The sequence below is a fragment of the Petaurus breviceps genome, unplaced genomic scaffold, assembly GCF_028583685.1.
Source record: "Petaurus breviceps papuanus isolate PSGF00001 unplaced genomic scaffold, PetGlider_PUasm1.0 186, whole genome shotgun sequence".
Lineage (NCBI taxonomy): Eukaryota > Metazoa > Chordata > Mammalia > Diprotodontia > Petauridae > Petaurus > Petaurus breviceps.
In genome coordinates, this window is record NW_027185798.1 from 32714669 (window position 1) to 32739520 (window position 24852).

Below are 24852 nucleotides of genomic sequence, written 5' to 3' on the forward strand. Positions count from 1 at the left end.
TCAGTAATTCACCATGGCAACTGGAAGCGTTAATTAATGCAGAAAGCAAACATCTGAAAACAGCAGTCAGGACACACAAAAGGAGCAAACTGCCAATAGAAACTCAAGGATACCCTGAGAACCCAGGTGGTTTTGCATCAAACTGTTAAAAAAAAAAATAAACTTTCACGAACTCCAATTCTTCTAGAAATCAATACTGACAACTACGGAAAACATAAGCAGAAAACCAAGTGTTAAGGAAAAGTACCATTTTTATTAGCTTTGTGGAAATACTAATTTTAAAGATATACATGGATTTTAAGCATGGGTACTTAACTGAAGTTGGCAAAAGCTCCTACAGCAAAAAAGACTGAACCTTTCATGGGACCCCAAATAAATGGTTCTACTAAGACCTTACTGAACCAGTGAAAAAAGGGAGAATGTGATCTCTTTAAACTGACTCCCCTTGAAATTCGTACTCATGTGGTTCCATTTTTTCACCAGTCTCTCAGAGCGCTTGTTTCTATCAAGGACGAACTGCAGGCAGTTTCAGAGTAAGAAAGTGAACTAACAAAAAGGATTAATGGAAATCTACCTTGTATTACAGGAGGAGTAAGATTATGTAGGAAATATTTACCTCCAAAACCCAATGTGGATATGGCTATATTGCAATCTAATTTAATGCCTGAAAACTTTACAACAAAGAAAAAGTGCTGTATAAAGAAACAAGGCCAGGTAGAAGGGGCCAGCACTCACCAACTTGTTGCATTGCCCTTACTTCCTAAAAAGCCTGCACCCTCAATCTGCCCATTTGTGCTCACTGTCACCAGTCCCATTCTGATATTAAAGATGAGCTGTCCTGCTCTAGGGGTGGATGAAAATCTTCCTTCCTTTCATCTTCCTGAGATGCAGCAGAGTTAAGGAAAACCCCAAAAGGGTCTGTAGGATAATTAAGGGGGAAACAGTGTAAAACAAAACCAGGTATCAGAACGCTACATGGTCACGATTACATAAGCATGGAGATGGACAGGATTTAGCCTTATTCCAATGGCCACGTCATCAAATTGTTGTGGGAGAAGCTTACAGTGTCACACAAAATATGGGATATCAACCGATGGAGCCAGGGTCCAGCTATGAGTGCTTTCTCTCTACTGGACTGGGGTTGTTTCTTCTTAGTCTATGCTATTTAAATGATATACAGTGTCTATGTGCCAGATAAAAATGTACCAGTCAGTTAGGAAATTGTCACTATGCAATTAATTTTTTGTTACTTATTTTTTTTCTTGCTATATTTTCTTTTGCAGTATCTGAGATTAAAACTGAGAAAGTTCTATCAAAATTAGAGCAATCTATCAAAAAAGAGAGCAAATATGGAAGGGGCAGGAATAATTTTCTTTTTCACTACATGAAAGCTCACATTTTAAAACACTTTCCAAGGTTTCCAAATTGATTTCACCCTAACCACTCCATGAGGTAGGCAGCATAACCATTATGATTACTAGGTTACAGATGACGACATTATTATGAAATTGGGACAGGATTGGCATACAGTAAGTGTCAAATGCTTGCTGACTGACCTTGTCAACTAACCTGTCTTGGATCAGAGCCAGTAGAAGAACCCAGCTCTCCTGATTTCAAGTTCAGCACACTCAATACGAGGCAGACCACAGTCAGTCACCCGATTCCCTCCCCTCCTCTGTATGTGGACCACCTCAGGGACAGGGACTCTGTCAGGAGCTGATGATTGTGGCAGGTCCGAGATGGTCCAGAAATTGTATCTGGAGTCAAGAGACCGGATTGGGGACCTCAGCTTCTGCTACTTACTACCTGTGAGGCCTTGGGCAGGGCACAATCTGAACTCTAATTCCCACAACTCTAAGTGTTCTTCTTTCCAAAGACAGGAGAGAGAATACAGTGGACTCCAGAGGGAACCGGATCCAACTCCTGCTGGACATTTACTGGTTATGTGAGTCTGGGAGAGCTGCTTCAGTTCTCTAAGGTCATAACTTAAGTGGTATTTACCGTTCTGGGGGTTTGTGAGGACAGTGCTTGATAAACCTTAAAGTACTATATGTCATCAAAAACGATGATTATGTCCATGGGCTGGACTTCTGGCAGAGTCACTAGCCCTGGATTTGAGTCTTGCCTCTGCCACACAACTTTTAAGATCATGGCAAAGTGACAACCTGGCTGAATCTTAAATTTCTTCACATATGAAACAGAGAGATTGATATTTGCTCTCCACATTCACAAGACTGTTATCAATTAGATAATATATATGAAAATATTTTGCAAATGGTAAGCCTATAAAACCTAAGTTGCTATAGTAATTCTAAAGATCAGCAAAATACAAAATACCCATCCCCCACTTCCCAAAGTGAACCTGGAGTTCCTGCTTTGTATTTTTATTACAAATGACTTAGGGTGTATCCTATAGTTTTAAGGGTTCTTCTCTGGCTTTTAATAATACAAGGCTGAAAAGTAGAGTCAAGCAAAATTTTGATTCTGACTGTTACGATGTATTCACCTCATCAAGCTGTTAACTAAGATCTCAACTGGCCAAAAGAACCCAATGGTACCCTCGAAAGAGCACAAGTCCCAAGTTTCCAGGGGGGTGGGGTGTGTGTGTGTATGTATGTATGTGTGTGTGTGTGTGTGTGTGTGTGTGTGTGTGTGTGGTTTTTGAGTTAGTATTTCACAATGAATGAAAAACAATACCAGGTTTATGAAGGCCCTCTGCAGACATCCAACTATAAAGCACTTGTATTGTTATCTGGATACACATTCAGGTGAGTGGTAGGAAAAAATAGCAGCAAGAACTGTGCATGCTGTTAGAATGGCACTACTCTGCACTTGCTAGAAATTAATCCCAAGAAATCAGAGAGGACAGTTAACATAAACCGCACACGAAACTACTTTTGTGACTCATAGTTTTCCATTTAGATGTAAATGGTATTACCAACGTCCCATAGTTTTTCTTATATGTAAGTCATAATTCATTGTAAAATATAGTTTTTATTCTTATCCAATTAATTGTAATGCCCCATAGTACATCCAGGAGGGGCAGCTAGGTGGCGCAGTGAATAGAGCACCAGCCCTGGAGTCAGAAGGACCTGAGTTCAAATGCAGCCTCAGACACTTGACACACTTACTAGCCGTGTGACTTTGGGCAAGTCACTTAACCCCAACTGCCCTCCAAAAAACAAAGCATAGTACATCCACGAATAATGAATAGAAAGAAGGACAAGCATAGTTTTCAAACTATCTAGCAAATGGCTAACTAGGCTTGGACTGACATTTCTGAGCCTTGATCCTGAGATCTCTAATATATTTCATCTGAATGACTGTATGTTCTGAATTAAACTCCAAACATTGTTATCAGGCCCTGGATTTGTAAAAGGTCATTTCCATCTTCTTTCATGGAAATTGCAGATTTTTGAAAGAGGGCAGAAAAAGCCCTATGGAAAAAAGGAAGGAATTTTATTCTTCCAAAGAATATTCATCTGTGCTGATCACAATACTTTCAGGAAATTAATCATGTTTGTAAAGTCTTGTTCTTTCAAAGATTCTACAACTCTTAGCTAAAATAGTACAGTGATTATAGAAATAATAAAAAAAATTATCACTCAGATCCCATGTGAATTTCCCAGAACAGATTAGGTTACATACAATAATCTAGATTTCTAATACACTGTACCTATGATCTTGGATATAGAATATTAGCACCTACTTTAGTACTAGGTACTGTATGTGTACATGCTTTATAATTCAGGCTGGTCTAAGCTGTGGTGGACAAGTTTTTGTTTTTGCCAAAACTGCCTGATCGTTGGATTAGAAAGGATCATTTCAACCAACTGCTTCCTTTAGCCAGTCCCCATGACAAAAGCCATGCACGGATTGTGTAATTTAGCAACTGTGACTTCATTAAGCAAGGCTCTCAGCTTGCATGCTGTGCACATTTGGCAAAGTCCAGTCACAACCAAAAATAGCAACAACCTGCTTCAGACCATAATCAAGTAGGGAATTTATTCTGGGTGTTTATGCCCCAAGCCCCAGATGCCATGGGCTTGAGCTCTGAGGGTACACTAGATTTGTGAGATTCTAATAAGCAAATATGACACTGTTTGGTGGGCTTGCAGGACTATCTGAAGCTTGACTTCAAAAACCAAGCACGTTTGAGGACCAGGCAAATGTTTTATATGACTATATCCCAATCTTGGAGCTAGCTCCTAGGGCCAAAAGAACTGTCACTTCTCTCGGCCATGCTGCTCCCCTGGAATAGAAGTCCCCTTAATGTGTCCTCGCTTTTTTCTTGGCTCATTTTTCCTGGTCTGTGTCATTAAGGGTTTTTGTTAGTCTTGTTCTTACCTGTCTCTCAATGTGCTGGGGCCTAAGTAAGGATACTGATTTTCCTTAAGCTTCCCTTTGATGAGATGGTCCAATGTCTCATATAGGAAAGGTTGATGCTGTGTGTAAACATTTTCCACTCCCTAAGACAGAGGGAAATGGTTCTTATATCACTCATCAGATATTTTACAATATAAACATATTAATGACCAGAAAAAGATCAGATCAGAAAAAGAGGGAGAGTTCTATGAAATAGTTTGAAACTGTATTCTAGACTCATTTCAGTATTTACTTTATCATGAGGTATTCCTACCCTGTAGAAAATATATAATTTAGAGATAGGCATGGAAAAGGATTTTTATAAACTTATCTATCACCCTCTCTTCAATGATTTCCTTTGGTGACGTTATTTGGTGTTAAAAATAACAAGCAGAACAGAATGGAAAAGGAAAGACGTGAAGGAAAATTCACTATGTCTAATAACTGTATTGTTTGTCTTTTCAGCCTTAAATGTCTACTGGGGGAGGAGAATAAGCATTTACATAGCACCTACTATGTGCCAAGCACTGTGCTAAGTGCTTTTTACAAATATTATCTTACTTGATTCTCACAACAACCTTGTGAGGGAGGTGCTAGTAATATCCCTGGTTTACAGGTTAAGTGACTTGCCCAGGGTCACACAGCTACAAGTATTTGAGTCAAATCTGCACTCAGATCTTCCAGATTCCAGGCCTACCACCTTATCACTGCATCACCAGCTGCCTCAATCGGCTAGAACTTGTTTTCGCTATTTCCTATTCCACTATTAAATCCTATGCTAATCCTATTCCAGTAATGAAAAATCCTATATAACGATATTGGCTAGCATTTAAATGTCACTTTAAGGTTTACAAAACACTCTATATATGTTATTTTATTTTCTCACAACAATCTTGTAAGGTAGGTGATACTATGATCCCTATTTTACAGATGAGATTCAATGACTTACCCAGGGTCACGCAGCTAGTGAGTGTCTGAGGTCAGATATGGATTCAGGATTTGGACTCAAAATCCTCTGTCCCCTATGTTACCTAACTGCCTAGATGAAACTTTCTCTAGGACATCTACTCTAATCATTTACTTGGCACGGCATGCAATCAGCAGCAATTTTAAGGTACTTTAAAGTTTGGGGCACCTAGATGATGCAGTGGATAGAGCACCAGCCCTGGAGTCTGGAGGACCTGAGTTCAAATCCAGCCTCAGACACTTGACACAACTAGTTGTGTGACCCTGAACAAGTCACTTAACGCTGAGTGGTGAAAAGATACTTTAATAACATTTGTATTTGTTCGTTTACTCACTTGCAACCTCTTGACCTTCAGCTACTTCTCATCTAGGGAAACATGACAGATCTTAATACCTTCAATCCTTTGAGGAACTGCTTGGTAATAGCCACTGCGTCTTTGGGGCTAAAGAGGTCACTTCCCCTTGCTCGTTTGCCACCATATTCAACCAAGGCGGGCACCAGCTAGAGAAAAAGAGAAGAAACTCTGGTTACATGGCAGTGTCTCAGGATACACCTCACAGATGACTAGCTCTCATCACATTCCTTTTCAAGGGGTAAAGTCACGTACAGTATGGAAAGTCATGTTGTGGCCTTCAATGTGTTTTTTTTTGGTGGTTGTTTTAAATAAGCTTTTATTGGTGTCCTTTGCTTTTAACATCACCGTAATTTCCCCCAGTATCCCTTCTCCTCCCTTTCCCAGACAGCCATCCTATATAACAAATATTTTTTAAAGACAAAAAAGAAAAAAAAGGAGGAAACAAATCAGCATACCTGACAAATATGTTGAAAAATTCTAAAAATAAGTGAAATGTACACCATTTGTACCTCTGTACAATACTGAGGGATGTCTTCTCAGAGTTCTTTTGAGCTATACTTGTGCTTTATAATTTTGCAACATTCCTTTCTGACTTTTTTGGTGGTTGTATTTTTCCATTTACATCACTGCAGCCATTGTGTGTGCTGTTTTCTTGGCTCTGCTTACTTCACTTTGCATCTGTTCATAGAGATTTTTCCATACTTCTCTTCATTCATCACATTTTTTCCTTTCTTATAGCCCTGTAATATTCCATTACATTCATGTACCATGATTTGTTAGAGTCCATTACTTGTGGAATGGCTAAATTTTATTTCCAATTCTTTGCTTATCACAAAGAGTGCTGCAACAAATATTTTGGTATATATAGGGTCTTCTTAATTGTTTTCTTGAGGTATATGACCAGTAATAGAATCCCTGGGTCAAAGGGAATGGATATTTTACTCACATTATTTGCATAATTCTAAGTCACTTTCAAAAATGGTTATACTGAAAAAAGAAAACAAAACAAACAAACAAACAAAAAAAGGGGCAGCTAGGTGGCGCAGTAAATAGAGCACCAGCCTTGGAGTCAGGAGGACCTGAGTTCAAATACGGCCTCATACACTTGATACAATTACTAGCTGTGTGACTTTGAGCAAGTCACTTAACCCCAATGGCCCTCCAAACCCCCCCCCCCAAAAAAAACAACCCCCAAAACCAAAAAAAAAAATAGCTGTACTGATTCACAGCTTTGAGGCCTTCAATGCACCAGTGAATCTCTTCTCCACAACCTCTCCAACACTGACTTTCCATCTTTGCTAATTTTTGAGACATGAGGTAAAACCTCAGGGTTGTTTTGATGTACAGTTCTCTTATTATTAGGGATCTGGTGTATTCTTTTATATACATGTTAAAAGTTTGCAATTCTTTTGAGAACTGTCTGTTTTATACCCTTTGACCATTTATATACTGTAGACATGGCTTTTGGTCTAATCTATTCATTGTTCATGTATCTTGGACACCAAACCCTTATCTCCTTTGACTGCTTTAATTCTTATCCTTGGTACATTCATTTTATTTGTGCAGGTGCTTTTTAGTTTCATATAATCAGAAGTTACCTATTTTGTCTTCTGTGATTTCCTCTATCCATTGTTTTGTTAAAAATACATTTCCTTTGGGTCGCTAGGTGGCACAGTGAATAGAGCACCGGCCCTAGAGTCAAGAGGTACTGAGTTCAAATCCAGCCTCAGACACTTAACACAAAAAACAGCCATGTGACCTTGGGCAAGTCACTTAACCCCAACGGCCCTACCTTTCCCCCTCCAAAAAGCAAAAAAAAACCAACCTCCTAAATATGTTTTGCATTACTTCACATGCACAATCCATTTCAAACTGCTTCCCTCCTCAATCAGGGGGAAGAGATGGGAAGGAAAGACATTATTTGGAACTCAAAATTTTTTATATGTAATTGGGAAATATTTACTGAAATAAAAAATATTTTTAAAAAGAATACATCTCCTACTTCTAGTTGTGAGACACATAGAATTTGCTTTTCTTCTAGTTTTCTAGTAGAGCTTTAATATTAAGGTCACATATCCATGTGAAATATGGTATAAGATACTGGACTAGACCTAATTTTTACCAAATTGCTTTTTCATTTTCCCAGTAGTTTTTATCAAACAAAAGGTTCTTTCCTATTTGGAAAAACAGGAAAGTAATTTATGTTTTCCAGTTTATCAAAATCTGGATTAAATTCCATTGTTTTTGATTCTCCCTTGCCTAGTCTGTTCCAGTCAAGTAAAATCCTTCTTTCTCATCCCTTTCAACTTTTTTTTGTTTTAAAATTTTTATTTTCTGTGCCTTTTTCTGTAAAAAATTTCTTCCTCTTATTCTCTTCATTATTTTTTCTTCCCTTTCTGTCTTATACTTTTATTCTTTAATTCATGACACTTTTACTTATTTTACTTTCTTTAGTCTCTGTATTCCCTCATGCAATTAAAGCTTCTATGGTACCTATTTTGGGTTACCTCTTCTAAACAGTTTCTACGTTACTTCCCCCAGGGTCCCCTTTTCTGCTGTGTTGCACTCTTAGAAATACCAATTCCAGCAGGTGAAAAAGAGGATATTGTGCCACAGTATGGATTTTCCTGTGTCCCTGACTATGCAGCTTATTATTAACATCTGCCTTTTCCATGGGCATTTTCCCCCCAAGTGCCTTGAAATCTTCTCCCTGTCTTCCCACTCTTCTAGGTGTCATTTGCCTGTTCCCCTTTTCCTGAGGCAGGATGAGTATCCTCTCCAAGAAGAGCAGATTATACCCAGTGTAAGGTCCCCATCACTGTTTATAGGATATCCTTCTTCCTCAACAGAAGCATTAATTATTTCCTCTGACCAATGAAACAAGATTTCCCCCTTTATTTGTCCCCCCCCCCTTTTTTTTTGCTTTTTGGAGGGGGGAAGGTAGGGCAAGTGGGGTTAAATGACTTGCCCAAGGTCACACAGCCAGTAAGTGTTAAGCGTCTGAGGCTGGATTTGAACTCTCAGGTCCTCCTGACTCCAGGGCTGGTGCTCCAATCACTGCACCACCTAGCCGCCCCATATTTGTCCCCTTTTCAATCTTTCCCTTTTTCTCATGAACCACTCCTCTTTGGGCTCTCTTCTTCCTGAGAAATGACAAGAGTTATTTTTCCTTCATTGTTAACCTTTGACTTGATTACAGTACATCACATATTCTCCTCTATCTTTTCCCTGCCTACCTCCCCTTTTATGCACCCTCTCATTCTGTAATTTGATTCCAGAAAAAATCCAGCAATTTATCTAGAGGCAGGGTGTTGTAAAGGTAAGTGAAGGATGTTTCAGGCCTGTTTCTCTACCATCAATTCTATTTCACTTCTGCTTTCACTCTTGAGAACTTGTGTACTTTTGAAATCTCTCAATGGTCTCTCTGTTGTTATTTTTGCCACTGGCTGCTCTATTTGTTTACCTTTATTGTATATTTCATGTCTGGGATGTTTAAAAAGCAAATAATTCCTTCAGGTCTGGGTTTCTTTCTATGAATGCTTTGAACATTTCTTTTTTTTATTGAACATTAATCTTCTGAAATTAATATTTAGACTCATTTAGATTTCAGATTTGTGGTGCAGGCCACAAATGGGTTGTATTTTGAACCTTTTCATAACAAATTATTCCATTCCCTCCTATGGTATTTGGGGATGCAGAAAAGTCTTGTTATTTGAATTTCCTTAAATGTCTGAAGGTATTTTCCTGGTCACAAGCAGAATTTTTTGTTAATGTAACTATTAAATTCAGCCACTGTGTGTCTTATAGGTAGCACAGGGTTGTTTTTAATTTTTTTTGGAGGAGATCTGTGGATTTTTTCAATTAGTATTTTGTCTTTTTGGGTTCATATATTCAGGGCAATTTTCTTGTATTATTTCTTTCACAGAGGTGTTCGGGTTTTTAAAATTTGTTTTCTTTTGGGAGTGCTAAAATTCTTAAGTTGTCTCTACATGTCCTTGTCTTTGAAATCAATATGTTTTGCTTGTATGGAGATTGTGTTTTCTTTTAATATTATTGCTTTTTGCTTCTCTTTTTCAAGATTGTCCTTTACTTCTATGTATTTACATTTCCAATTAGCTATTCTTGCTTTTGTTTCTTTGGTAAGACTTACCACCATGCATTTATATTTTTTAAAATTCTCCCACTTATTTTTGTTGTGCAGGCAATACATTTGGTTTTCATAATTCTTATTTCTCTTTTAAACCTTTCAGGAACAACCTGTGTTGGTTCCATACTCTCTAGGGAATCTACACAGTCCTCTGCCTCAGCAGATGTCAAATCATTTTCCTCTGTCTTGTAATATTTTTATTCATAGATGTTTAGATTCTTTTAGCTGATCTGAAGGACACATTACTCTTATGTTATCAATAGTTTCCCTCTTGGTTTATCTCCTTATGCTCAAGGTCTTAATTGAATTGTCTCTCTCCTGAGATCTTTGGTAATTTCAATGTTTCCCTCTTATTTTTCCCAATTGTTCACTTTTGACTCCTCTTCCTCTGATTGTAGTTTCCCTGTAGGCTAGACCTCAATGCCATCTCAGTCTTGTCCCATGCTGAGCAATTCAATTTTCACAGTCCTTGGTCTCTACTCCAAGTGACTTCTAGAATGACAGAACTGCGCTTCCCAGCACCTGCCCCCTGACCTCTCCCCCCCCCCAACTGGATGAAGGGCTCTTTTCCTCAGACTTAGTAGAGTGCCATAGTCACACATGTCCTGTTCAAGTTCTATGCTCCTCAATTCTCTAACTGAAATCTGTTGTGGCAGAGCACTACTACATGGCAGTCCCAGCCTGAGTGAAATTCTGCCTTTTGGTTTTCTAGTGGCACTGAGGGGAGGGTTGTGAAGGGTAGAGGAATTCCGTTGTAAGCCCAAGGGTCTGCCTACCCAGCCCTGCTGCTGGAGCATGGTGGTGATGGAAGAGGCGGCACTAAGTCTGTGAAGAGTTAGCAATCCTGGGGCGCCTACGCAGTGAATAGAGCAAGGGCCCTGGAATCAGGAGGACCTGAGTTCAAATCCAGCCTCAAACACTTGACACACTTGCTAGCCGTGTGACCTTGGGCAAGTCACTTAATTCCAATTGCCCTGCCCTCCCCCCTCCAAAAAGCAAAAATAAATAAATAAATAAGAGAGAGGGAGAGAGAAAGAAAGAGAGAGAGAGAGAGAGAGAGAGAGAGAGAGAGAGAGAGAGAATGAGAGAGAGAGTTAGCAATCCTCTATTGTTAGTTCATTGAACTGTTACCTCTTTAGCATTTTCAGTGTCCTAGACCATGGACAGAGCTAAAATTGCTTTATCTCTTGTACATAATTCTTATTTTGGAGAAGTTTGAGAAGTTATGAGGATCAGAGAAAATGTCTAGTCCTCTAGCTTGCTGGTTATGTGAACCAGAAGCGCACTCCATACAGGATTTTCCCTATGTCTCAGTGAAATCCTAAATCCTCCCACGAGGAAATAAAACCAATGTTCCATTCTATACTTTGATAACTCAACATCAAATCACCATGTTTTTATTCACAAAAAGGTGTTTTCTAAGTTGACATTTTCTGGCTAAATTACTTTCCCCAAAGGCAAGCTACTTTACAATGCCTCCTCTTCTCCCCCATCCCTCAATCTGATGAAAGAGACTTCCATAGAGATTACCTTTCGATACTTCTCTGAAACACCTTTATTTCTGAGGTCCATCATCAGTCCGGGAAGACTATTACTGCTATGCCGTTCGTAATGCAGGGCATAAAGCATCACCAAGCGCACAGCGTCAAACTCTGTTACTTTGGGATTCTGCAGCAGCCTTTTTATGTTCTGAAGGGAGACAAGAGGTTCTGTTATTTCCCTTCACTTGGAAGGTAAGATGTAGTATGATGTCTCAGTTCCATTTCCATTGATCCAGTGACACAACTGAGTTTGTGAGAATTCAAATTACTAGCAAAGCATTACACACTTCGTGCATTTGACTAGCTACTTAAAATACAGACAACTGCATGCCATTTGACTAAGATCAGAATTAAACAAGGAAATAAACCCCTTCTGTTAGATATTTACCAATCAAAACGCTTCTTACGGACCAGGTACTTTGCTAGATGCTTAGAAAGGAAGACAAAAATAAAGCCCTCAAGGAGCTCATCTACTCTAGGGGAAGGCAACAGGTTTAAGTATATACAAAATAAGGACAAGGTAATATTTTTGTCAGGGAGGCACTAACAGCTGGGGGGAATCACTAAAGATCTCATGTGGCAGAGCATTAAAGATGAGTTTTGGAAAGCAGAGCCTGTAGGAGGCAGACATTTGGAAGGAGGGCATTCCACACACTGGGGATAGCCTGTTCAAAGGCAGGAGACAAAAGATGTAACATGAGGTGCATCAAGGCCAGTTTGATGGAGGCTTTAGAAGGACAGCGATTTAACTAAGACACAGATATTTCTTCTCTCCTTCATCTAAGTCCAACTTTTTTAGGAAAATGAGGAACAAGTAACTACTGCCCCACCAGCACTGGTAAAACCAACAGGCACAACAGTAGAACTGATCAATACTTAGCACAACACCTGGCACGTAGTAGGCACTTGATAAACGTTTGCTAACTGACCAGGCAAGGGGACAAAATCCATGTCACGTAAGAACTGACTGAGCTTGGAAAAAGAAGATTCAAGGAGACTATGGTCGGTGTCTCCAAGTATCTCAAGAGCTGGCAGACACTTCAGGCTTGTTCTATTCAGCCCCAAAAGGCATAACCAGGAGCAATGGGTAATTCTAAAAGGTAATTCAGACCTGATGTTAGAAGAAATGTCAAAGTGCTTAGTGTGGCACCAAAGTGGCACAGGCTTCCTTGGAAAGTGGCAGCTTCTCTCTCCAAGGAGGTGTTTGAGCAGATGATCAATGGACCGGGTTCTTATACCAGGACCCCCTATCAGGTATGGGCTAGGTTAGATAGCTTTTAGGGTACCTCCCAACCCTAAGACTTTGTGATTCTGTGAAAATCATCTTTCTACTCAGTGCAAACAATTACTACTGAAGTAAAGATTAGAAGGATTAAAAACAGATTCTCTCTCAGCTTCATGACTGTTGGAGGGTGATGGTGGGAGGAGCCAGAGGCTTTCCATGTAGTACAGATGTGACACTTTTGTTCTGCAACTGAGAGATGAGAAAGATTTTTTTTTAAAGCAATCAGGGTTAAGTAACTTGCTCAAGGTTACACGGCCAGTTATTTCTGGGTGTGGTACTGAGTATATGAGCCCGGATTTGATCCAGGTCATCCCAACAATGGAGCCGGTGCTCTTGCTGAGCCACCTAGCCACCCCTAAGCAATTGGGGTTAAGTAACTTGCTCAAGGTTACACGGCCAGGTGTTTCTGGGTGGATGCTAAGTGTCTGAGCCTGGGATTCGATCTCCAGGTCATCCTGATACTGGAGCCGGTGCCCTTACTTGCTGCGCTACCTGGATGCCCCACTTGCTGTGCTACATGGCCGCCCCGAGGAGAAAGATTTTTGACATGACCCAGGGATGCTACCTGTTGAGGAAATATACTATTTGACCCTTCATAAGAAATCCTCTGCTATGATGGTACTTTTAATATGCTGAAAACCCACGAATGATTAAATAAACTTGACTCTAATTGTAATGCCTTTTGTGAAGCTCTTTGTAACACTCCAAATCCTTTACACACAAGTAGCTAGGAGCAAAATATCCGTGCCCTGTGTTTTCTTGGTAGATTAAGTGCCTAAATGGTAGAGATACTCAATACATTGGAATATAACTACACTACAGTTCTTAGGGTCCATGTTAGAGGAAGGCATTATAACAAAAAACAAGCTGCAACAAGGCTCTCAACATTCCGTGTATAGTGACAAGAGTCTATCCAAATTTCTATACAGTGGGATTCTATGTAGCACCACTCAATGAAGATGCTAATCTAGCTAGACTTTACCCTTGACATCCCATTTACTTACACACACATTTCAGTGTGCAAGGACTCTCCCCCTGCTTTCCCAAGGGGTAGTCCCTAGGTATAAGACTATTCTCAGCTGGATTACTGAAGCTATGTTCTGAATTTGCTTTCTACTGCTAACACCTATGAGGTCAGAAAATGGACAACTTTATCCTAAGAGGACTTTGTCCCTAGATTTACAATCTTTTCTTCATTTTTTTTCTTTGAACCTGTTATTTGGCCACTGAAGTACATAATGTTCCAAGCCTATTCAAGTGTATAACTCTTATTCCAGCGTTTCAGGATTTTGGTGCACAGACTATATATAAGCGGAAGAACATTAGAAGCACATAATTAGCTTGCTCCTGGTTTAAGACATTAAGTTGTTTCAGCCTCTGGCTCTCCCTTTGATTTATCATTCTTCCAATCAGCAGGTCCTTCTATCTGTGGGGGTAACTGTCTTTTCTTAGTGTCAGGGATGTGCTGTGGAAAGAATATGCAACTTAGTGTCATGACACATCACTTAACCAACCTCTCTGAGTTTGTTGACTAATCAGTGAATTATTACTTATTATATAGTCATCCTGAGGCTCAAACGAGATTATGTATGTAAAGAATTTTTAAGAACTTAAAACAGTAAATAAGTGTCAGCCCTCTTACTTACTTAACTCTTGTCTCCAGGTGGAGTTCACTTTTCTTACTCCAGGTCTCTAAAGGAATAAGATCTGATTCTGTCTGCACCTTGTGTCTAGCCCTGCCTTGAAGCTAAAAGTGCTCTCTTGGGAGCCACTTCATTTGCTGACTGGGTTAGTGTATCCTAGGCTCTGCTGGCAGGAAAATGCTGACAAGCCTTTCTTTTGGTTCTAGAAATTCAGCCCTTTAGCTGAGCAACCTGTCCCATCCATACACCCTGAGTTTCCTTTTGTTCCATTTATTTCTCCTCAACATTTACTGAGAGTCTGCTGTGTACAGGGCATTGGTAGGTGCTGGGAATATAAGGATGTGTAGAAGTCTTTACCCAAAGCAACTTAAAATCCAGCAAACTCCATGCTCCTCCAGTGTTTTATTCAGTTAGGTATTAAGCACCTACACTGAGCTAGGTGCTCGGGGGATATATGAAAAAAAAACTTGGTCCTTGTCTTCAAGGATATTACAGTCTAGGAGAGGGAGATAAGAAACACATGTGAACAACTGCACTACAAATTAGAACGTTAAGTGCAGATGAGGAATATGAAGAGTTAGGAGATGAAGAAACTTCTAGGTGCTGCAATGCCGGAAGCCTTCCTGAAGATGTGGTACTGAGCTAGGCATTAAAAGGTAGAGAGGATGCCAATAAACAGAGACTACTGAGGGCAAGAGGGCCTTTCAGAAGCAAAGGCCAGGAGGTGGGGAGGCACAGGACATATTCAGGAGTTAGCAAGTCACCCAGTTTAGAGGAGAGATGCCACAGAAGTTCTCTGGGGGAGTTGGCAACCAGAGCTACTAATAAGAGTGACAAAGGACTGATTATTATTATAATTATATACTTTTTTCTTTTAAAATTAAATTTCCTTTTTAAGCATTTATTAAAAATTTTTTTCTCCCTTCCATTTTCCTACTGGAAAAAAAAAAGATAAAACAATCCACCTCCCCCCGCCAAAAAATATAGTCAAGCAAAACAAATTCTTACACTGGACATGTCCAGAAATTATCTATGTATGTCTCATTCTGCACCTGGAGTCCCCAACCTCTTTGTGGTGGGTGGACAGTAAGCTTCATCACTTGTCTTCTGGAATCCTTGTGCTGATCAGAGTTTTTAAGTCTTTCAAAGTTATATGTTTTTGCAGTGTTGTTTACACTCTCCTCCCAGCTTTGTTCCTGACCCTCTAGACTTTAAAAATCACACCTCTACTGCTATTTCACCCTAGGATCTCTCTCAGGACTTGAGGATTTTTTCTCCCTGGGATATCCTACAAGCCTCAGTCCAGTTTACCATGGAATGTCCCTGTACATGGTCATCCCCCATTCTCCCAATGCTGAGTTCCTCCTGGAATCTTGATTTGGTGAAAAGGTATGGGATACCCTACCTTTAGTCTCTTCCTGGCCCTTGTCATGATGCTCTGAACTTCAAAATCAAACCTCTACTGTCATGTTGCCCTGGAACTTTGAGTGCCTGGGGTCTTCTTGCCCTGAAACAGCCCTAAACTAACTACCTCCCCTGCAGTCTTGGATTTGTTTGTGCAGAAACTTCTTAATTTTATGTAATCAAAACTGTCTTCTTTATAGTCTGTGATCCTTTCTATCCCTTGTTTGGTCACGAACTTAAGCCAAGGTTAAACAAGTTAAGCCATGGACACATGACTATAAAGTGTTAGAGCTAGGCCTTGACATCAACCCAAGCCTTCTAAAACCCAATGCCGTTTCTATTACATAAAGCTATTTAACTGAAGTTCCTCATGAGCCATAGAGAATTCCACATTATAATGGAATATATCATTATCAAGTTCTAGTGTGTTAACTAATAATGATGTGGACAGAGAATGTGGGTGTCTTCCTGTTACACAGCAGCTGTTTGTCATGTGGCAGTATTTATATGACAAAAATATAACTGGATTGTACTATGAATTTTTGGTGCTAAGCCTTATGGGAAGGCTTAAAATAGATGCTGGAGTCATATAAGAGGAAAAAAATATCACCTAGATATATAATAGCAATGACTAAGCAAGAGAATAAGACAAAAACTTTTGTCTGCTCAAGAAGATAAGATCCCAAACCTTCTAATAAGTCCTACAAATCTAATTAAAGAAAAGGAAAAGAAAAGCCAAAGATATTATCTTTGGAGACTAAGGCCTCAAAAGTAACTGAGGGGAACACAATTCTTTTTGCTGATGTTAGGTGATTCTTCATTTTGGGAGAACTACTTTCTGTCTCTACCTAAACCATGATGAGGTAAGAACAAGAAAAAAAGGAGGTGATAATAATCACTTTTGCTATTAAAAAATTTGACCTCTCATTATATGATTTAGGAATGAAGTCAGTAATTAAACAGCACGCCTTTTCTTCTAAGTTGGCTCTGATATTCAGCCCCCTTGTTACTGTGCCACAGTGGGATGGAACTGATGATGACAAAAAGGACACAAAGATGAGGGCAAGCAAGATGATGCCACAAAGTATTTCTAACACGTTCTTATATTAAAATCTGACAAAGTCCAACAATCTGAAAGGCCAGCGAAAGGGAGGGGAATGCTCAGACCCCATTTAGCTGAAATCACTGGCAAGGAGGGAGGAGAGAATGCCACTGATTAGATTTAGCAAACCCATTTGCATTCATGTTTCTTCTTGAAAAAGTACCAGAATCTACCTTCTGCCTGAGTTCTCATTGCTAGATATAGACCCCAAAGAGGTCAAAGATAGATAAAGAGGTTGCATTTACCTCAAAATAGTCAGGACAGCATTTTTTGGGTCAGAAAGAACTGTTAACAAAGTAAAATGCTCATCGATGGGGGAATGCCTAAACAAAGTAGTATAAGAATACAAAAGAATATCACTGAGTCTATCTATGTATACCTGTAAACACATTCACATACATATTCATATGCCCATATACCCTTCTTCAACTATATTCATGCTGAGAAAAGTTTCATCAGTTACAATTATCATTTTTCCATGTAGGAATGTTAATAGTTCAACTTTGATAAGTTCCTTATGATTTCTTTTCCCTGTTTACCTTCTCAAGCTTCTTGTATCTGAATGTCACATTTTCTATTCAACTCTGGTTTTTTCATCAAAAATAGTTGAAAGTCCTTTATTCCAGTGAATGACCATATTTTCCCCTGAAACATGATACGCAGTTTTGCTGGGTAGATGATTCTTGGTTTTAATCCCAGCTTCTTTGACCTTCGGAATATCATATTCCAAGCCCTTTGATCCCTCAGTGTAGAAGTTGCCAGATCCTGGGTTATCCTGATTGTGTTTCCACAATATTCAAATTGTTTCTTCCTGGCTGCTTGTAATGTTCTCTCCTTGATCTGGGAACTCCGAAACCTGGCTATAATATTCCTAGGAGTTTTCTTTTTGGGATCTTTTTCAGGAGGTGATCAGTGGATTCTTTCAACATCTATTTTGCCCTCTGGTTCTAAAACATCAGGGCAGTTTTCCTTGAGAATTTCTTGAAGGATGATTTCTAGGTTCTTTCTTTGATCATGGTTTTCAGGTAGTCCAATAATTTTTAAATTCTCTCTCCTGGATCTATTTTCCAGGTCAGTGGTTTTTTCAATGAGATATTTCACATTGCCTTCTATTCTTTCATTTGTTTGGATCTGTTTAACAGCATCTTGATTTCTCATAAAGTCACTAGCTTCCATTTGCTCCAATCTAATTCTGAAGGAATGATTCTCCTCAGTGAGCTTTTGAGATTCTTTTTCCATCTGACAAATTTGGCTCTTTAAGGCATTCTTCTCCTCATTGGCTTTTTGAGCCTCTTTTGCCATTTGAGTTAGTCTTTTTTTTAAGGTGTTATTTTCCTCAGTCAGGCTGTTGACTCTCATTTCATAATTTTCTTGCATCGTTCTCATTTCTCTTCCCAATTTTTCCTCCACTTCTCTTATTTGCTTCTTAAGGTCCTCTATGACCTGCAACCAGCTCATATTTTTCTTTGAAGGTTTTGGTGCAGGAATTCTGACTTCACTGTCTTCTTCCTGTTCCATGCTTTGATCCTTTTTGTCGCCAAAATAGGAGTGTAAAGTTGGGGTACTCTGTTTATTTTGCTTCCTTTGCCTGCTCAAGTCACCCCTCAGTCACTTGGCCCCTGGGCTTTTTGCCACAGTAGGACTCTGCCACCAGACAGGGGAGCTTCCATCCCAAATGCTGGGGTTTTCTGAGCTGCCAAAGGTATTAGTTGGGTGCCCTCTCTGAAGCCTCCACAGGCTCTGGCAAGCTGGTCACATACTCTAGGACCTCCACCCTAGACCACATTCCAGATCCAAGCAGGTTAAAGCAAGAGTGATAACCCCTCAGACTGGTTGCTTGGTCCCCCTACACTCTGCAGGCCAGGAGCTGAAGCCACCACATGGAGGTGGCTGCGTGCCTGCGCCTCAGCTGCTTCTTGCCCCGGGGGCAAAAGCTGATGCACTCACAACTACTGGGTCCCAAAGTCTACACTGCACTGACCTCTCACTTTGTCCTTTGTATCTATGTGTTGATAATTCTGGAAACCACCACAGCTGCTGGTCATCTGAAGTCCCTCCAGCTGGTGGTTGGTCAGGCCTGCCCAGGGGCTAAATCCTCAGGCTTTCCGGGGCTGGGGTCGGCTCCCAGAGCACTGCGCTGGCCGATTCCTGCCAGCCTGCCGGGCTGTCCTCAGCAGGAGTTTAGCTTCTTTGTGTCATTTTGTGGGTTCTGTAGACCCAAAGTTTGTTCAGAGTCCCCTTTTACATGAATTGGAGGTGGGAGCCAGAGCCGCGCAGAGGTCCTGTTTCTACTCCGCCATCTTGACTCCACCCCAAATCTATAATTTCAATGCTACAGGAAACAACTTCTACTAATGCAGCTTGGCACTCAATCTGCAATTTACAGTCTTAGAGGTGTTGTTACTGAGAGGTTAAATGATTTCCCAGGATCCCATTGCCAGGATATAGCAGAGGCAGGCCTTGTACTCAGGTCTTCCTGACTCTATGGTCAGGTCTCTTCACTCTATCACAATGCCTCTCTCTCTATTCCTGGGGGTTGTGGGTAGGGAGAATCATTAATTGGTTATAAATCTATCTAACTGTGCTATTGTTTAGTCAACATTTCTCTCTTTCACAAGGATTTCGTGTAAGAGTCTTTCAAACACCCTGATAAAATGCTAAGTCTCCAGCACTGCTGTGATGAACCAGATAAAAATTCTGCTTAAAAAATAAGAGACTGGGGGCAGCTAGGTGGCGCAGTGAGTAAAGCACTGGCCCTGGAGTCAGGAGGTCCTGAGTTCAGTTCCAGCCTCAGACACTTAACACCCACACAAAAAAAAAACTAGCCGTGTAACCTTGGGCAAGTTACTTAACCCCAATTGCCCTCCAAAAGGCAAAAAAAAAAAAAAAAAAGAGACTGGTCTGGAATGGCATGTTCCTAGTGAAGCCATCCATGGTGGTTCCTAGTGAAGCCATCCATGGTGGCTCCCAGTGATCCCCAGTTCCTTAAGTACTCACAAACCATGTTTAAAAATTATTCTTAAATGTTGGGGGGAGTTGAGAGAATCACCAGACCATAGTTTCCGATCTTCAGTTTCTTCCCCTTTTTGAAGATCGGGACAAGTTGTGCCCCTCCTCCAGCTTTTATATTTACAAGTAAGGTTCAGCTATCATCTCTTCAACCAGTCTACAATACTTGGCGCAGTGGAAGTTGTAGTTCTAGATCTGCAGTTTGAGTGCCTGTTTAAACCCCAGCCCTGCCACCTGTACCATAATCAGTAAAATGAGAGGGGTGGAGTCAAAGGTCCTGACAGCTTTAAATCGATGCACACAAGGGTTGCACTTGTTTATAGCAATTAGGTAAGCACTCTGACAACTTCCTCACCATGGCATCTGAGTCTGATCCTTTCCAGAAGAGATTCATGGATTTTCAGTGTCAGAAGGGTCCTTACCTACAACTGAACAGAAATCCCCCTCAATAAGTGGTCATCCAACCTTTGCTTACAGACTTCTAGTAAAAACAATTCTTGACCTCTCAAAGCAGCCCATCCCACTTTGGGATGACTAATTGTTAGGAAATTTTTCATTATATCAAGCCTAATTTTGTCTCCCTGCAGCTTCTACTTACTGCTCTTAGTGCTGTCCTTTAGGGCAGAAAAAAGCAAGCACAATGCCTCCCTCTTCTGTGGCAGTTCTTCAAACACATGAAGCTTGCTGTGATGTGCCCCAAGTGTTTTCTTCTCCTGGGTAAACATCCTTAGGCACGATCTAGAAGTCTGCTCATCATCCTGGCTGCCCTCCTCTGGACACTCTCCAGTTTATCAGTGTCCTTCCTAAGATGTGGTAGGAGTCAGAGGGGTACAGCTGAAAGGGCCTTTGATTTAGAGGCAAAGGCCTTGGGTGCAAATCCCAGCTCTTTTCCTGTGACCTTGGGCAGCCTGCTTAACCACTGGGAGGGGGTTGGATGAGGTGGCTTTCTTTCTGGCTCTAAACCTAGGATCCTCTAGTACCCAGAAATAAACGTGACTCTTCAGATGTGGTCTGGTCAGGGCATAGGATGGTGGGACTTGTGCTTCCCAGACTCCGCACACCATGCCTGCCCTCTTAATGCAGCCTAGATTTTTTGGCTATTGACTCATATGGAAACGGCCGTCTATTGAAATCCTTTCAGAAGTGAAATATCGTCTAGTAATGCCTACCCTATCTTACATTCATAAAGTTGATTTTTTTTTTTTAAAGCAATCAGGGTTAAGTAACTTGCTCAAGGTTACATGGCCAGGTGTTTCTGGGTGGGTGCTAAGTGTCTGAGCCCAGATTCGATCCCCAGGTCATCCTGACAATGGAGCTGGTGCTCTTACTCGCTGGGCTACCTGGCTGCCCCTCATAAAGTTGATTTCTGAACCCAAGTACAGGACTTGGGTCACATTTGTCTTGGTAAAATTTAATCTTTACATTTTCAGTGTTACATTTCAACTTATCAAAACCCTCCTGAATCCTAATTCTGTAATCTGATGTGTTAGCTATCCCTCCCAACCCTGTTTGCATTTCTGATCAGTATCATAATAAAAATAACTAGCATTTACATAGCACTTTAAGATTTGCAAAACACTTTAAAAATATCTCACTTGATTTTCACAACAACCTTGAGAGGTAGCTGCAATCATTATCCCCATTTGAGGAAACTAAGGCTGAGAGAGGTCAAGTGATTTGCCCATGGTCACAGAGCTAGGAAGTATCTGAGGCTGGATTTGAAATCAGGTCTTCCTGACTTTAGGGCAGTTAGGTGGCTAAGTGGATAGAGACCTGGGTTTAAATCTAGCCTCAAACACTAGCTGTGTGACCCTGAGTAAGTCACTTAACCTTGTTTATCTTAGTTTCCTCATCTGTAAAATAAGCTGGAAAAGGAAATGGCAAACCACTCTAGTATCTTTGCCAAAACCCCAGGTGGGTCACAAATATTTAGACACAACCGAACAACAACAAATTTCCTGCCTTTGGGCCCAGGACTGTGAACACAGCCCTGACTAAGCACTGCTGTGCCTCAGCTGCTCACTTACTATCTCCCCCAATCTGGGAGAGTACTTCTCAGCCATTTTTGTTTAGTTCCATCATGTCTAGTCCAAGAATCACCCTCCTCAACAGACAAAATAGAAGAAAAAGAAGAAACGGTTTTACTTTCTCTTAGCATCATCCATTACTCTAGCTGCAGCAAGTCTGAACGCCTTTTAAAAAAATCTTTGTGTCCCTAAACAAGACTAAAGATTCCCAGCCTCGGCTCCCTCTGAGAGGACGGGCCGAGGAAGAAGAGAACTGCTGTTCATTTTCTGCTCACATCATGCCCCTAAAATTCTCCCGCAGTGCCTCACTGCAGGGTGGAGAGGACACTACATCCCCCAAGCCAAGCAAGCAGGAGAGCAGCAGTTGTGGCAGGTTCTATTTACATAAAAAGGCTTCGAGTATGGGCCCAGCGAGGAAAGCTGGACGACTGTTGTCTGAGGACTAGTGTGGGTCAAGGAAGAATCAAAGAGAGTCTTAGATCTAAGACAAATTCAAGACCTTCCCCAATGAGAACATGGGTAAAAAATCCAAATAAAGGATATATTTTCTGAAAATGTTTCATTTTCATGGTATAACAAATAATCTTTTATAATTATATGGAATCTATGACCAGAAATGATAGCAGCTTAATAGATTCAGATTAACATTTATTTCTGTGTGTACGGAGAGTACATTGTCCCGTAAGATAAGGCTAGTCAACAGCCCCAATTCATTGCTTCATGACATACCATGAACCCTGGGTCAAGCCAAGGCATGCAATAACCCATTTTGAGGTTATAATACTGGCATTAACTCACTGTCCAACAAAAGTTCCCTTTTTGGGCTATTTAAATCATGCCACCAAGGACACTCTTTCTCTTGGTGACTTCAAATCAGCTGCTCAACTGAAAAAACCTAGTGCCCTGGGGGAGATTAACTTTTTAAAAGAAAATTCTTAAACATGAACTGGAACATCTATGGCTTTGGTATTTTTAATAAATCTAATCCTTTACATGAAAAGAGAAAGTAAAAAGTTCAGGCAAGGAAATACCTGTATAATGAAACCTCCTAATAATTTTTTTAAATAAAATTTTACATATACATATATAAATAAAATAAACAAAAAGACAAGAAAACTTAAGAATAACCATACCTTTTTTCAATAACAGGAAGAAAACATATTCACTGAAATAAATAAAATAACCTTTCTCAGGAAAATTCTTGCCTAGTAAGCCCACGAGAGCAGAACAATTGCAGACCTTTTTGTACAAAGCAAGGTAGTCAAAGATCCAAAACCACCACCTGGGTTTTTGTGTAGATTTGGAAAACCAGAGGCTAATGATAAAAACTAACTTGATAGGAAGTCTACATAGAAAACCAAATTGATTTTCTCCTTTCTTTACTATGGTGGAGCTTCCATAAGAAGCTATGGGATGCATTCAATAAAGATTATGGTCAACCTAGAGCATTTTATACAAAGCCCTTTCTCTTTAAGCTGTATCATTATATAAAAACGGGTGACACTCTGTAGGTCATTCTAAATGACACAGCAGCTTTGAAATACCTCCTTTTAGACTCTGCTACCTCCCAAATAAACTTTGGAATTTATTGTATATAAAAGGAAAAAGAGATAAATTTCTAGGGTCAAAGTTTCTATTTAAAAAAAAAAAATCTTTAAATAAGATGCATTTTTACTTCAAGTCAGTCTAAGTGGTTAAACCTCTTTCCCATTTCCCATCTGTAAGTGGTAGCACCATTAGTCATCACTGATTATTCTATCTCCTTCATTGCCTCTAACCTATGTGTCATCAAGGTCTGCCATTTGTTTTTCCCTAAGAAACGTCTTTCGGATTTGCTTCTTAATTCTCTATTCTTACTGCCATCCCTTGTCCATACTACTACTGCAATGGTCTCCCAGCCACTTTTTCTGACTACCATCTCTCTTCTCTTCAAGTTCATTCTCATATTGTTTTCAGACTAATATCAATCAATCAATTAACATATATTAAGTGTCTACTCTGTGCCAGACACTGTGCTAAGTGCCAGGGATACAGAAATAGGCAAAAGAGGGGTGGCTAGGTGGCGAAGTGAATAGAGCGCCAGCCCTGGAGTCAGGAGGACCTGAGTTCAAATCCAGACTCAGACACTTAACACACAAAACTAGCTGTGTGACCTTGGGCAAGTCACTTAACCCTAACTGCCCTACCTTTCCCCCTCCAAAAAAAAAATAGGCAAAAGATAGTCCCTGCACTCAAGGAACTTACAATCTAATGGGGGCGACAACATGAAAATAAACATATGCAAACAAGCTACATGCAGGACAAAGATGAAATAAGTAACAGAGGGAAGGAACTAGAAATGGGGGAGTTAGGAGAGGCTTCCTGTAGAAGAGGAAATTTTAGCTGGGACTTAAAGGGAGCTAGAGAACTCAGTAGGTAGAGATGAGAGGGAAAGCATTCCAGGCATTAGGGACAGCCAGGGAGGATGCCCAGAGCCTAGAGATGGAGCATCTTGTTGTGATCAGCAAGGAGGTCACTGGATCAAAGACTACATGTCGGGAAGTAAGGGGCAAGAAGATTGGAAAGATAGGAGGGGCTAGGTCATGAAGGGATCTGAATACCAAACAGAGGACTTTGTATTTTATCTAGGAGGCAACAGGGAGCCACTGGAGTTTATTGATTAGGGGAGTGACATGGTTGGACATGAGCTTTAGGAAATTCACTCTGGTGACTGAATGGAGGATGGACTGGGGCAGGGAGTGACTTGAAGCAGGCAGAGCCACCAGGAGGCTATTTGCTTTTGTCATTTCATTCTTCCGTACAAGAATCTATAATAGTTTTCTTCTGTCTCTTACATAAAGTCCAATCCCTGGCTCCATTTTACATGGCACTTCCTCCTACTATTTCTCAACATGCATCTTTCTTATTCATTTGGCTCAGACTACTCACTCATACAATATTCATTCTTATCTTTGTTCATCACATAAATATTCCTAGGAAAAATCCTTCCTTATTCCTCTCTAAATCC

General features: G+C 40.3%; 1 protein-coding gene across 3 annotated transcripts in view; it reads right to left on the reverse strand.

The window, feature by feature from the left end:
- The window catches only part of VPS45 (vacuolar protein sorting 45 homolog), a 67184-nt gene that overhangs the window by 27609 nt on the left and 14723 nt on the right, over window positions 1-24852 (reverse strand). For all 3 annotated transcript variants that reach the window (XM_069090116.1, XM_069090117.1, XM_069090118.1), the window contains 3 exons: window positions 11365-11523; window positions 5726-5833; window positions 4348-4469 (listed from right to left, as the gene is read on the reverse strand). In XM_069090116.1, the coding sequence (XP_068946217.1) occupies window positions 4348-4469; window positions 5726-5833; window positions 11365-11523 (389 nt within the window). The remainder of the gene's footprint in view (window positions 1-4347; window positions 4470-5725; window positions 5834-11364; window positions 11524-24852) is intronic.